Source organism: Bufo bufo, chromosome 6, assembly GCF_905171765.1.
Source record: "Bufo bufo chromosome 6, aBufBuf1.1, whole genome shotgun sequence".
Classification (NCBI taxonomy): Eukaryota; Metazoa; Chordata; class Amphibia; order Anura; family Bufonidae; genus Bufo; species Bufo bufo.
In genome coordinates this window covers 215,861,472-215,876,772 of record NC_053394.1, presented here as the reverse complement: position 1 = coordinate 215,876,772, position 15,301 = coordinate 215,861,472, and the positions used below count along the sequence as shown (strand labels likewise).

At 38.4% G+C, this 15,301-nt stretch overlaps 1 protein-coding gene across 10 annotated transcripts in view; it reads right to left on the bottom strand.

Annotated features, from left to right (window-relative positions):
- Positions 1-576: 576 nt before the first annotated feature.
- Positions 577-15,301, bottom strand: part of ZMIZ1 (zinc finger MIZ-type containing 1) — a 356,469-nt gene continuing 341,744 nt past the window's right edge. For all 10 annotated transcript variants that reach the window (XM_040438858.1, XM_040438865.1, XM_040438864.1 and 7 more), the window contains 8 exons: positions 14,682-14,787; positions 14,380-14,540; positions 14,216-14,283; positions 13,734-13,802; positions 13,113-13,360; positions 4,714-4,877; positions 4,306-4,545; positions 577-3,509 (listed from right to left, as the gene is read on the bottom strand). In XM_040438858.1, the coding sequence (XP_040294792.1) occupies positions 3,402-3,509; positions 4,306-4,545; positions 4,714-4,877; positions 13,113-13,360; positions 13,734-13,802; positions 14,216-14,283; positions 14,380-14,540; positions 14,682-14,787 (1,164 nt within the window). In that variant the 3' untranslated portion in view covers positions 577-3,401. The remainder of the gene's footprint in view (positions 3,510-4,305; positions 4,546-4,713; positions 4,878-13,112; positions 13,361-13,733; positions 13,803-14,215; positions 14,284-14,379; positions 14,541-14,681; positions 14,788-15,301) is intronic.

Here is a 15,301-nt window from a genome sequence, read left to right as displayed (position 1 = left end):
AATGTTTGCAGAGAGACACAGCAATGTGCACATGTGCTTGTTGTACAACCCATTTAAACTAATGCAGATTATCTAAGCCTAACCAAAACCCCCAGATAATACAAATTCTACTCTGCTACGTACATCAAAGTATTTAACGTAACACAACAATATTGACAAATCTTTTGAGTGATGGCAATTACAACCGAATTTTAAATCTTCAGTTTTATTTTAAAAAGGGGGAAAAAAACTAAGAAAAATTAACAAATGGAAAATGATGCTATACATATATTGTCAACAAAATATAAAACATATAGGCAAGAGCTCTTTAAATATAAAATGAAAACTTAACACAGTATACAGGTTTCATCTGAGTACATATTTATTTGATAAATATAAGGTGGACACAACTAACTACATACAGTTTTGCAAGACTAAAAAGCACAATTACATTATTTTTGAACATTTTCGACCTTCACTGCTAGAGGGAGGAAGTGACACTTCTTCATTCTGGCACTGAAGGGGATACAAATATGAATGATTAAATTGTACATACAATGTACAGACAAAATACAGTGGCCCTTTTTGCACGTTTTATTACAGATTGTACCATTTATTTATTTTGAATTTTCCCATCTGATCATAATATCAAAAATTATACAAAGAAAATGTGGTTACAATCTCTTTTTTAATTTAATTTCCCTATAATCCAAAATTTTTCACTGTGTGTGTGTGTTTTACCTCATGTAGCACCTTAGAATACACAGGACTAATGTGTTTAGCCAAAATATTAGATGTACATAAAAAATGTCATTTGCTTTCACAAAGGGTCAAAGTATTTTACAGGAGTGGAAACAATGTTGTGATTTCACACAAAATGCACCCAGCCCAGCATGTTTCCCACCCTCCCCAAATATAGGATTATTTCCACACCATATGGAAACACGCACATTTTTTTAAACATTTTTCTAACCACTTTTTTTGCAAAATAAAAAACAAACAAATGCACATTCCCAGGAAAATGAATGTGTCTGTGTTTTATGTCTCTACTGCTCATATACATTATATACATAGGATGTGAAGTCCTTTAACCCTGCCTAGACCTGAAAGGGCTAAGCATCAGCTGGCAATGCCATCATTCCCTTTTCCCCTCCTTAAAGTGAACGGGTAACTTTTTTCCAGTTGAAAAAAAACAGCCTTGCATTTTCACTTCCTCAGTTTTAATGTATGATTTCTGTTTGTACTGCTGCAGATAACTCAGTAACGCAAAAGGTATTTCATGCTATGAAAAAATAGGAATTCCTTTCCTTTCTAATTTAAAGTGGTAAAACATACTTTAGCCATTAAGGCAATATAATGTTATAGAATTAGAGCAACAAATAAAAGAGGATTTTAGATTTTTGTTGTATAATTGTTAGTCAAATTGTGAGGTGCAGAAATGGAAAGCCACTCCATGCATCTGTCCCATTGTTATGCAGCAAGTACTTAAGTTTGTTTCTTTGTTGGGTACAAGCAAATTCAGATTTTTATAAATACAAGAGCTTTATAACTTAGTGTAACCCCTTCACTTCTACAGCAGCTGGAGACATCTGTAAGGAAGAAAAAATATCACTGCAGGTATAGCTGTAAAAACAAGGTAAAAAGGATGGAGGAGAGGGGGATGTATCACATGAACTTGGCATTATAACAAAAGAAACTGAATGAGAACAAACCATGTCACTGAGCAACACATATTTCTAACATTTTTTAACATATTTACAATATTTTAATTGCATATGAACAGCATCATGTGCTGCCATCTTACCTTACTAAGACACCGGAATTTAGAAAATGAAAAATAAAAAAATAAAACAAAAAGTGGAGATGTATTTATAAAAGCCTAAATTTCTACACAAGGAGGATAGATATAATAAAATAATGTCAGGAATTTTAAACTGCTAGAAGGATAACCAAAAAAGGGTAAATTATCACTTTGCCCTCATTTTTTTATTTATTTTTTTTTTAAATAAAAAAGTTTTTTTTTACAAAATACAACTTTGGTGATAGAAAAAAAGGAAAACAAACATTAGACAAAATGGGATTGTTTGGTGCGTCTGTCGCATCTGTACAAGCACAACACACGGGCAAAAAAATTAATATCATAAAAAGGACATAAAATGTCATAGCTGGTACACTGAGAAGGAGCGAAAAGGAGGGAATAGCTTACTAAGAGGGAAGAGGAAAAATCTTCCTTTAAGCCTTCTTATACTAAAGTGATCTGCAGGAGACTAAATACCCTTTTATTTATACAGCAGGCCAGCAAAGGAGGAAAGAAGTGAAAAAAAGTGAACAAAGACAAAGTAACATTGATTGGCACACATGCACTTCTGTACAAATATAACAACAGTTTTACAGAAGCAAGCAGCATTAACACACCAGAAGCACAGAAACTGGGTCAGACTCATGCATTTAGACTCCCACCCCCACACCTCTAGAAGGTACCTTGACCACAAGGTGTCTGGGAAAAAAGATTGCACAAATAACACATATTTATATGTGGTTTCATAGTAAAATGAAAATAATCACCAGACAGATAAAAAGGCCAATTATTGTGTAACAGTCTTCGTGGGTTAAGAAAATGATTAAAAACTAAAACATAACCCTTAAGCTGCTTTATTAAACCAACATCAATGCCCCTTGTTGCAGCTTACAACAAAAAGAAATGAAACAAAATTTGTTTAGTCATAATGGACAGCCCAGTTCCTGGATAGAATATCAGGCAATATTGTCCCTTAGCTTCCATGCTGTTGGAGTTTAGTCATTTAGGAAACTTCTGACCAGGACCTGGGAATTTTTGTTTAAAATGCTGCAATAAAAACTGAGAAAAAGTGTTCTGACAACAAGCTGAAGATGCAGGAGACCCTCAAGGGGACTTTCCTCTAGTTCAGCACTTGTGTGTGGCGTGAGCAAGATGTCTACCCTCAATGCTCACCACTTAGGAACCTTGTGCTTTGTGTGTGGGTGTGTTTTTTCCATCTTTCTTCAAATTGCATGGTTAAGTTCTTCTTCTCCAGCTGGTGTGAGACTGGTCGTGGTGTGGGTGGGTGGGGGGAGTTGCACTAGGCATCAGGAGGCATCATGCGTCTTGTGTTAAGTCTTCATCACCTCTTAACCTGCCTAGTGAGGACTTTGTCTTCAAAGTTTCCCATTTATGAACCTCAGCATGGGAAAACCAGGAAGCACCATGTAAGAGATCTACAGGCAGTCTGAAGCTGTATGTTGCCTTATAGCAGCGTCACTTAAAGCACATAAGTCTGAGGCAAATGCAGCTGCAAGACTGCCGGGAAGGCAGACATAATGGATAAGAGATGGAGTTTCCAGAACTGTGCCGGTCTTTGTGTGTCTTGACTGGCTGTATTATGGATTGGGGAAACAGCTGCAGTTTAGTTATTCTCAAACAGTGAGAGAAGGTCATCATTGCTATTGTTTGGTAGATCTGGAGGATCCAGGTAGGAAAGAAGCTCATCTGGATTAGTAAGCTCTGGAAGAAGCTGCAAAAAGAATGCAGAAAAGAAAAGCTCAATAATCATGTGTGTAAGGATCCTAAAACTTGTAATTTATTCATTTAAATCTCTGCTCTTTCTGAGCTCAGTCCCCACTGAGCAATCTTATCAGTGACTTACATATATCTCTGTATGCTTATGTTATACAGTGTTAGGCTACAGTCACACAAACGTATTTTGTTTTGTTCCGCTTTTTTTTTTGGCGGATTGGATAAGGACCCATTCATTTCAATGGGTCCACAAAAAAAAAGGCAGACAGCACACAGTGTGGTGTCAGCATCAGTATGTCCGTTCTGCAGCCCCGCAAAAAATATAGAGCATGTCCTATTGTTGTCCGTTTTGCAGACAAGGATAAGCAATGCAACACGGATGTCATCTGTATTTTTTATGGATCCGCATTTTGAGGACCGCAAAATACATATGGTCGTGTGAACGTAAACTTATCATGAAATTCATTATTGAGATACTTTCCAGGCAAAATCATTTCTTTTGGTCCAAGTCTACACACAGCTTGCTCTGGAAAAGCTTCTAGAAGGAATAGGTTGTAGACCAAGCAATGTGGAATACATGTACTCAAAGAATGCAATGCAACAGTGAGCACTGCATTTTAAAAACTCAGCTATACTGTTTGTTGTGCGCTTATGATCAAGCAACAGAAGACAACTTTCAAAATTAATAGGTTAGGTATTTTCAGTTACTACATGTGTACTTATTGTATTTAGTTATAAACTCTAACACAATGTGAACCTACGGAGTCACACGTTCAGTTTCTACATGAACTCACATCCAGAGATGGCTCTGGCATTTCTGGAGGTCCTTGTCCACCAGGCTGACCTTCTAACACAGAGGAAGGGTTAAAGGCCATGTCCCCATGTGGATGGTTGGCAGCTTGTGGTGGATGTCGAGGTTGAGGTGCTGGTCCACCGTGGTGTAAAGGCTGCCCAGGCTGGCTACCTGGGTGAGGCGGGTGTAACCCCTGAGGCATAGAGCCATGAGGCTGTTCAGAATTTCCTACATGAGGGATCTACAAGATAATTAGGAAAAAGTCAGTGTCAGCTTTACAAACCACATAACAGGATTTCAGAAAAAAAAACTATCCTTATACAAGTGATTCAGTATAACATTTATTTATTTATTATTCTAGTTACATAATGTTTGACATTTTCAAAGGTGCAATCTTTACACCACTTACAGAATCCTGCATGGAGTGGCTTAGAGGTTTGTCAAGCGATGACATTCCGGTGGGCATGTCAGGTGGATGAGATAACTGGGGCCCATGCATAAAATCGTTCATAGATGTCCCACCAGGTGCTCCGTGGGGAAAGTCAAAGTTGCTGTGACCTTGATAATTATTTCCTACAAATAAAGAATAAAAGGTATATAGTTATTCTCCCCTCAAAAAAATGAATAGTTGAAAAATCACCTTTTTTAAAAAAAAAAAGGATCTTAAATATCCTATTCCAAATTTCCTATATAAAATTATTTGATGCTGACTTTACAAGCCATGTGCAGGAGTTTTTTCTCTGCCTGCTTTCCTTTAACAACACTTGGTTGCTCTTAACCTTTATAATTCAGTGTCATCAATGCAACCTATCAGATATAGGGGTGAAAGAATTGTCACCTAAAATGAGGTTTAAATGTGTCTACGGCTGGAAGTGAAGCAACCTGCCTATAGGACCATATTTTAAATTTTGCCTCTGACGCGCACTTGTCATATGACAAGAAGAATGCAACATTTCCAACTACAGCATGATGGTCTATTTCTCGATCACATGGGATCCCCTCCACACCTTGCCTCACCCACTCTCATGGAATGTTATTTGTGACGTTACTGTCTAATCGCCGTGCCTGTCTTCTGGATCGATCACCACCCAGAAACTTTTCTACACCAGCCCTGATGGTTAGTGTAATGTCATATGTCACCCTCTTAACCAGGAACTCTCAGGGAGCATGTTGTGACAAGAGAGGCAAAGGGCTGAGAAGTAAGCATTTAACCCCCCTTTCTTGCCGGGCAGCCCGAACAGGGTTCGTTCAAGCAGAAAAGGACAAAAACTGTTTTGAAGAAGTCCTGTTCAGGCTGTGTGGCTGCAAAGAGGGGGCTGCTTCTGGGAGGTCTTTTTCAGGATAGAATGCAGCTAGAGCTGCGATACTCGCTTCGAAACAAGACCAAGAATGCAGTTTTAGTCATGATCTAGTCTGAATAAGAGCAGATTAATGTAAGTGATGCATATTCTATATTTGCAGTTCTCACTTTAGTTTTTGTGAAGGAGAAGGGGTGCTGGCGAAGAATGAGCAGGCAGCGTAGAGGGAGAGCATTAAGATTGTAAGCCCTCGCAGGTAGGGTCCTCTCTCCTGTACCAGTTTGTAATTCGTATTGTTCATGCTTATTGCAATTGTCTGTATTATGTATTTATTCCCCTCATCATACGTACAGCACAATGAAATGAACGGCACTTTAATAATAAATAATAATAACAGACCTTCCTCCTGCCCCTGTTATCTCCCTCCATATCAGAGATCATATTTGCTCTCTGATTGTCATACAATTGGGGTCCTTTTTTAATTCATAAAAAGAGTAAGAAGAAGAGCATATCCTCATATAATCACACCCTTACATCTAAATAGATATTTAACTTCTCAGATGCTGAGGTCAATGCTGACCGTGAAACTCAAGTTGTTTTAACGTTTCATTATTGGAAAAAAAAGAAGCCACAGCCATAAAAACATGAATAAACTAAATATATTTTTTATTGGTCAGAGTAAACCGTACAAAAAAAATAAATAAAAGCTACCAGAATTGCTGTTTTCTATTTATCTCACTAGGGATGAGCGAATAGACTTCGGATGAAATATCCGAAGTCGATTTGCATAACACTTTGTTTGAATACTGTATGGGGCACGCTCTCCGTACAGTATTAGAATGTATTGGTTCAGATGAGCCGAAGTAACTACTTCGCGAAGTCTCACGAGACTTCGCATAATAACTTCATAAATAAGTTTTAACAAAAAATATCTCTAACTCGGGTTCAGTTCCAAGTGGTACCTTGGAACCGAACCTGAGTTCAGGAACTATTTTTTTACAGTAGAAATCAATTTATGAAGTTATTATGCAAAGTCTATAACTTAGGCTCATAGGAGCCAATACATTCTAATACTGTATGGAATTCGATTCGCACATCCCTACATCTCGCCTACCAAAACCAGAATAAAAATATAAAACGCAACCAAAAATAGTACAAAAAAAACCTGTACAAATCGTAACACAAAAAACGAGCAGTTAAGTTGTAGGAAAAATAACGTTATGTGTCTTGAAAAGCAGCAACAACAAAAAAAAAATTGTAAAAACAAAGGGACACATTTATTAAAACTGGCATTTTAGATGCCGGTGTTAATAAGCCCCTGGGCCGGATCGCCGTAGTTATGTAGAGGCCGATCCATTGCAGATGCTAAAAGTAAGACAGCTTCCTTTCTGTCTTACATTTAGACCATTTTCTACACCTAAACCAGGCATAGAAAATGATGAATGAGACGGGCCTGCCGACCACACCACCTTTTTTAGACCTGACATAAACAGTGAAGAAGATATATGCCACAAATGTTTGTAAATGACCCCCAAAGTGTTTTTATTGCAAGTAATCAAACATAATAAAAACTATATGAATTTGGTATCGCCGCAATTGTACTGAGCCACAGAATAAAGTTATCATGTTATGTGTGTACCCCAAAATAGTTCCTATAAAACCTACAACTTGTCTGGCATGATTCAAGGTGTCATACAGCTACAGGTCACTAATGCGTTAAAACGCACTGTAACCTGAGTTGTGCACCAACTATATGTATTTCAGATATCAATTCAAAATGTGCAATAAAAAGGTGACATTTATTTTCAGGAGGGTTTTTTCAATTTTAATGTCACTCTTAGGGGGTTAAAAAACAGGTCAATTTTTTTCATTTAATTTCCAAAACTTCTCCTTAACCTTTTTCTTGCGTTAGAAAAATAAAAGCTAGTTTTTGATTTACTCTTTAAGACACCACCAGATTACAGGGGCACGTTATGTTATGTGAATGCAGGCAAAGAAGCTCTCATCAGATGCAGCCTGTAACTTCAAGCTCTGATAACAGGTGTAATAAAGGCAGATACAAAATAGCTACTAGATAATATTGGGGGATCAATGTCTACAACTAGGTTGTCAAAACATGAAATTCACATATTCATAGGCTTCAGAATATACAATTGTGTTTAAAATAATAGCAGCGTGTTTAAAAAAGTGAATAAAGCTCAAAATACTTCTAATAGCTTTTATTTCCATACACAGAAATGCATTGGGAACACTACACAATCTATTCAAAATCAAAATTTCAAAATATATAAAATTTGTGTTGTTCCTCTAAAACAATTGAAGAAAAGTGAATATTAGACTGTTCAAAAAAATAGCAGTGTTTGTATTCTTCTTTACATACTCAAACATTCACTATATAAACTGAAAAATGTTGGAAGATTTTGCTTTCCTTTGAATCACGTCACTAATATTTAGTTGTATAACCAATGTTTCTGAGAACTGCTGTACATCTGTGTTGCATGGAGTCAACCAACTTCTGGCACCTGTGAACAGGTATTCCAGCCCAGGATGATTGGACTACAATCCACAGTTCTTCTCTATTCTTTAGTTTTGCCTAGGAAGCTGCATTTTTTATGTCACCCCACAAGTTTTCTATTGGATTAAGATCCGGGGATTGGGCTGGCAGGTCCATAACGTCAATCTTGTTGGTCTGGAACCAAGATGTTGCACGTTTACTAGTGTGTTTGGGGTCGTTGTCTTGTTGGAACACCCATTTCAAGGGCATTTCCTCTTCAGCATAAGGCAGCATGACCTCTTCAAGTATTCTGATGTATTCAAACTGATCCATGATCCCTGGTATGCGATAAATAGGCCCAACACCTTAGTATGAGAAGCATCCCCATATCATGATGCTTGTGCCCCCATGCTTCACTGTCTTCACAGTGTACTGTGGCTTGAATTCAGTGTTTGGGAGTCATCTGACAAACTGTCTCCGGGCACTAGACCCAAAAAGAACAATCTTACTTTCATCAGTCCACAAAATGTCTCTTTAGGCCAGTCAATGTGCTCTTTGGCAAATTGTAACCTCTTCAGCACATGTCTTTTTTTCAACAGTGGGACTTTGCGGGGGCTTCTTGCAGATAGCGTGGCTTCACATAGGCGTCTTCTAATTGTAACAGTACTCACAGGTAACTTTAGACCTTCTTTGATCTTCCTGGAGCTGATTGTTGGCGGAGTCCTTGCCATTTTAGCTATTCTTCTATCCATTTGAATGGTAGTTTTTCACTTTCTTCCACATCTTTCAGGTTTTGGTTGCAATTTTAAAGAATTTGCGATCATTTTAGCTGAGCAACCTATTATTTTCTGCACTTCTTTATATGTTTTCCCCTCTCCAATCAACTTTTTAATTAAGGTACGCTGTTCTTCTGAACAATTTCTGGAACGACCCATTTTCCTCAGAATTTCAGAGAGAAATGCACTGTAACCAGCATATACAACATTTGCTGCCTTCCTTCCTTAAATAAGGGCAATAGTTGACACCTGTTTTTCAAAGAATGAATGACCTCACTCATTGAACTCCACACGGCTATTATTTTGAACATGCCCCTTTCAATTAGTGATTCAATTACACAGAATCAGCAGCATGCATGTCATGACTGTTGGGTTTGTTGGATTTCTATTACTCTACTACACCTGCTAGTAAATTATTTGCCATGTAGAAATATAATTTCTACCAAAAACAGTGATTGATCAGGTTAGTAATGTCTGACTGCTATTATTTTTTCCACAACTGTACACTGATCTGCCAAAACAGCTCTAGAGAGTGTGGAGGTTTGAACTCCACAAGTCCTCTGAGTCACGGTCCTCAAACCATTCCTGAATAATTTTCGCAGTGTCGCCGGACACATTATCATACTGAAAGAATCCACTGCCATTAGGGAATACTGTTGCCATTAAGAGGTGTATGTGATCTGCAAAAATGCTTAGGTAGGTAGTGTGTGTCAAACTAACATCCACAGGAATACCAGGACCCAAGTTTTCCCAGGAAAACATTGTCCTGAGCATCACATTACCTTTGCCGGCTTGTCTTCTTCCCATAATTCATCATCTTTCCCATTTAAGTGTGATACACACACACAAACACAGAGCTGTCTACATAATGTAAAAGAAAATATGATTTTTCAGATCGGGCTATCTACTTCTGTTGCTCCATGATCCAGTTCTAATATTCATCGTAGGTGCTTTAACCCTTTCAAGCCCAAGCCATTTTTCACCTTTGTGACCAGGCTTAATTTTGCAAATCTGACATCTACTTTTATTTATCCAAGCCATTCAGAGATTGTTTTCTCGTGACATCTCGTACTTTATGTTAGGGGGAAACTTGGGTCGATAACTTTAACCTTTATATTATTAAAAAATCCAAAATTTACAGAAAATTTTGATAAAAATGTAATTTTCTAAATTAGAATTTTTACACATTAAAGGCAGATAGTAATACCTCATTAGATAATTTTTACTTAGGATTCCCTATATGTCTACTTTATGTTGGCATCATTTTAAAAATGACACTATTTTTTTCTGACATTAGAAGGCTTAGAATTTAAGAAGCTATTTTTCACATTTTCTATAAAATTTTTAAAACTGACTTTATCAAGGACTAGTTCAGCACTGAAGTCACTTTGAGGTCCTTTCATAATAGAAACCAGCCATAGATAACCCTATTTTAGAAACTACAACCCTCAAAATTACTCAAAACTGGTTTCACAAACTATGTTAACCCTTTAGGTGTTCAACAAGAATTAAAAGGAAAATGGAGGTAAAATTTTAAATTTTCGTGCAGATTTTTTTTTTTTTTATTTTAATCCAATTTTTCCTACACAGCAAGGGTTAACAGCAAAACGAACCTCAATATCTATTACCATAATTCGGCAGTTTATAAAAACACCCCATTTATGTTCATAAACTGTTGTATGGGCACACGGCAGGATGCAGAAGGAAAGGAGCAACATATGGTTTTTGGAGAGCAGATTTTGCTGGAATGGCTTCTAGGTGTCGTGTCATATTTAAAGGCACACTAAGGCACTGCTACAGAAGAAACCCCCCAAAAGTGACACCATTTTGGAAACTACACCCCTCAAATAATTTATTTAGAGGTTTACTGACCACTGTGATGTCACAGGCTTTTCATAATATTTAGAAACACATGGTTGTGAAAATGAAAAATTATATTTACAAGAAAAAGTCGCTGAAGCCCAAATTTTTCATTTCAACAAGGGGTAACAGCAGAGAATGCACCCCATAATTTGTTACCCATTTTCTCCTGAATACGGCAACACCCCATACGTGGTCGTAAACTGCTGTATGAGCAGACGGCAGAATTCAAAAGTAATGTAAAGTAAAGTTATGGCGATACCAAATTTATATTGTTTGATTTATGTTCTACCACTTTTATATCATAAAATAACTTTTTATAAAAAAATTTTTTTCTGCATCACCAAATCGAAGACTTTTTTTGGGAGGTGAGGCAAAAAAAACAGAAATTCCGCCATAGTTTTTTTTTATTTTTATTTTTATAGCATTTACCATGCGGGATTAGTACCATGATCATTTTATAGATTAGGTCATTACGGACGCGTCGATACCAATTAGGAGTAGTTTATATATATATATATATATATATATATATATATTTTTTTTATCTCTTCTAAATGAGATATGTGAAAAGGCTATTTATTTTCTTTTTCATTTTCATTTTTATTTATTTTTAAATTTTTTTATTTTTTTTTACTTCACATTTTTATTAAGTTCCACTTGGATCTTGAAGATCCAGTGGGGCTGATGGCTGTACTATACGTTGCCGTTGTCAGTAGCTCATTATCCCCCTTGAAGAAGCCGCATCTCGCGGTGAAACATGTCGGGGGAGCTGCACTATTAGTTTTTTTATAATTATGGTAGGGCAAATGCATGAATAACCGTACGGCGATCTGCAGACGCCGCATACATATGCACACTATAGGGGCAGATAGTAGGTATAAGTGCGGGCGGTAGAAGCCGCTATGAGTGCCTGAGCAGCTATCAGACACTGATAAATACAGCACCATAGGTGGGGTAATAATCCAGAAGAGTATTAGTTGCGGAGTGTCTGGTGTCGGCTGACATTACAGACACGCACTTGCACTCCATTGAAAGAGATAAAATCTCATCCCACCTATAGACAAGCAGTGATTGCTAAACCTATAGCCCCCTAATAGCATTTTGCTTTCCATATGCTGTTTTAAAATTTATATGTTTTTGTGGCAATATTGTTTATCAAAAGAGAAATAAAAGTTATATTTTAATAATAAAAAACGGCCAGAAACAGGATTTATAGTCTCAGACTATTGAAACCGTACTATTGACCTCCTGGGTCCAGTGGGTCATTTGGAAATACTATACGTTGCAATGCTCTTGCATTGCAAAGTAAAGTACTATCAGGTTTCCTGGTAGATGGCAACACTGGAAGCCTTTGTCAAGCGTCCAGCACGATGGTTGAGAGAGGGAGTCCCCTCTCTCTATTAACCGCATGGATGCCGCTGCCGCAGCATCTAAGGGGCTATAGCAGAGTGTCAGCATACAGCTGGCACTCCTGCTGATGGCGGTGGCTCAGGAACTGATCCGCCGCCATCACATTCAGGGGGAACACAACAGGGTGGACAGATGGGGGCAGGGGGTTCATATAGGGACAGTGGACACATACCGACACAATTAAGGACACAGGCGCACAGTGGGAGCCAGGGGCCGACGCATGTAGAGCACGGCCGGCAAAAGGTAGATTGCGCACAGGGCACAGAAGGGGGAGGCAGGAGATACTAGGGCACACAGATGGGGGCACAGATCGGGGAAGAGGACACATCAGGGGGCACAGATCAGCTAATGCCTGATTTCAGGCTTTGATCTGCAAAGTGCAGATCAGAGCCAGAAACCGGCGTTTTAAAACTGCCGCGCTCGAATTGGTTAGTCTGCACAGACTAACCAATCGGAGGGATCGGAGGCAAGGGACCTCTCTGATTGGTCCCTTGCCGGCATTACTGGACTGTACACTGTCCCTGACAGCGGCAGTGCAGGGGCAGAAGCTCTGATCCAAGCGCTTTGCAGTGCTTGGATTAAAGAGCTGCCATGACTTTTATATACGTGCTATCTGCACGGGGTATGTGCAGATAGCATGTATATAGCCGCATGGCAGTCGTGAAGGGGTTACACTGTGGACAGCTGGGCACTCTAACGGGTCTTGAGCTTAGTAAGCTCACAGCAAGCTGTGATACACTATTCTGACACCTTTCTATCATAACCAGCTTGCCCATTTAGCAACAGGTGCCACTGTCACAAGATAACCAATGTTATTAATTTGTCTGTGGCTTTAATTATAAAGCTGATCAGTGTATATTAACATGTTTGTTCTATGTGACTGACCTCTAAAACAGGCCAATTTAACAAGGTTAGTTTTGACCATATTCATGAAACAAAAAGCCTGTGAAATTTAATAAGGATTTACCTTGTCCAACATATTCGTTGGAGTTACCGCCACCTGGTGGAGGTGGCAATGATGGGTAAGGTGTAGGGCCAGGCCCTAATGCAGCAATCATTTCCATTACATTGGGCATGATCATTTGACTGGGACTCATAGTCTTAAACCTCTTAGAGGGCATCCCATCTGGATCATCCTTGATGTGAATCTCTGACTTAATAGGTACCGGCCTCCAGCTGCAAGTGGGGTCTATGGTTACTTCTTCAAATTCAGAACTGAAGAAAAAGAAAATAACATTTTTATATAAGAGTGACGTAAATGATGTCAGGTGTTCTGCACAGCAATTTCATCAGACTCTATTGATATAATTTACACATACAGTGCTGAGGGAGATAAAGTAGTTATCATGGGAGAAGGCATATTGCTGGGCTTCGTGTTAAAATCCTTAAACACTCGGGTTCTCCTAGCCTGCAATGGCTACTTACAGAAAATAACTTAGATTAAACTGCATAGCAAATGTACAAGTCTAATGTCCATTTGGAGATAATCTTTTATAGATGCAGGAGGGAAGGAATAGAATGATCTAATAACTATAGCTCTTTTAAAAAATATATAAAATGACAGTATTTGGCCTCCAACTGTACTTACTTTTGTATTGCATTCAAGATACCCCACATGTACTGATCTACTTCAAGGCCTTCTAAAAGAGCTGTTTTACTGCAAAACATACAAGAAATCAAATATTAGAGGGAGTGCTCAAAACCAATAGAAAATACAAGTGTCATCAACTGAACAACAATGCTCAGACAAAGTTGTAAAGAATTCCACTAGACTTGAAAGACAGCACTGCTATGTTGTCTGGAAATGTTTGGCCCCATTCAGGTTACAGCACATTTGAGGCATAAAGCTGATGTGCCCGCCCAAATTATTTTATTTGGGACAGATCTGAATGAGGTCACCTTGTCATGGGAAGTGGGATCACTAAATTTGACCAAAATGCATGCCAAGAACCTTGACTTTAAAGTGATGTAAAATTAACCAAATATAAAATATGTGCATATATCTTAATGTCTGCAGTGCAATACTGTTAGCAGTCATCCTTGCTAGGAGCATTATAAATGTACACTTACTTGCATACAGGACACCTCCATGTTCCTCGCTCGCAGTTCAGCTGAAGATAGGATTCTAAGTCGAAGCACTGCAAACAGAGAGTGATGGTTCATTCAAAATATGGTGTAAGGGCCAAACGTAAGGAAATGTGACTGGACACAGGTAACTTTTCAGATGTACTTACCTGCACATGTTTGCAGTCATGTCCTCTTGCAGGCAGCTGGATCCGCCTGAATGTAATAGGGCATTTCAAAGAGACTTTGATGGCCGTCTGCTCTACTCCATCCTCCCCATTCAGAGCTGCATTCCCAGATGAAGCTGCCACACTGCTGAAATTTCTTTTTACTGCACAGGCAAACACAAGTCAGTTATTCATAAAATAAGTTTACAATAAACAGGAAAACCTTTACTCTATAAAAGCATGGTTTGGTAGAATACATCATCAAGATAAGCCCCTGCAAGGAACACAAGGGGATATTAACTTACTTTTTGTAATACAGTGTTCAGCCGGAAGCAATCTCTTCTTCAACAAACCCTGCAGTACTGAACGTACTGAAGGCCGATGAACTAACTGCAGCACAAACAAGTGGGACTGTATGGGAGAGAATATACATGATTAGCAACAAGCAATTTTTCTCTAAAAACTACAATCTAGCATGCCCTGTCCAGTTTTTGGGAAAGTGGTGAGGGTGATGTAATGGCGTTTGAAAAGTTGCAAACACAAGGTTTGTGACTTTTTTACACCAGGAAACTGGTGTGTGAGGATGATCGATTACCCCAATGTTTACAGAGGAGGACAAATAAACAGGAAGAAATGTGTCATATTAACATGGTAACATTTAACAGAGATTTGAAGTGGTTCGAATTATGTAGGGGATAATGGATTAATAAAAAGATCTAAAAGCCCAATGAAGCTTATACAAATTAACCATACAGTTATTATTGTTATATGGGCGTTACAGGCCCTTTGGGACCCTCTGGAGAGCAGTTAAAAAACATATATAAAAAAAAAATAGCCATTGCGAGGGTGAGAGGGGATATTGGGGGTTCAAGCCGAACATGCTGCAATCTGCCAATCACTGCACCAGCTTCCATCATAAAACCCC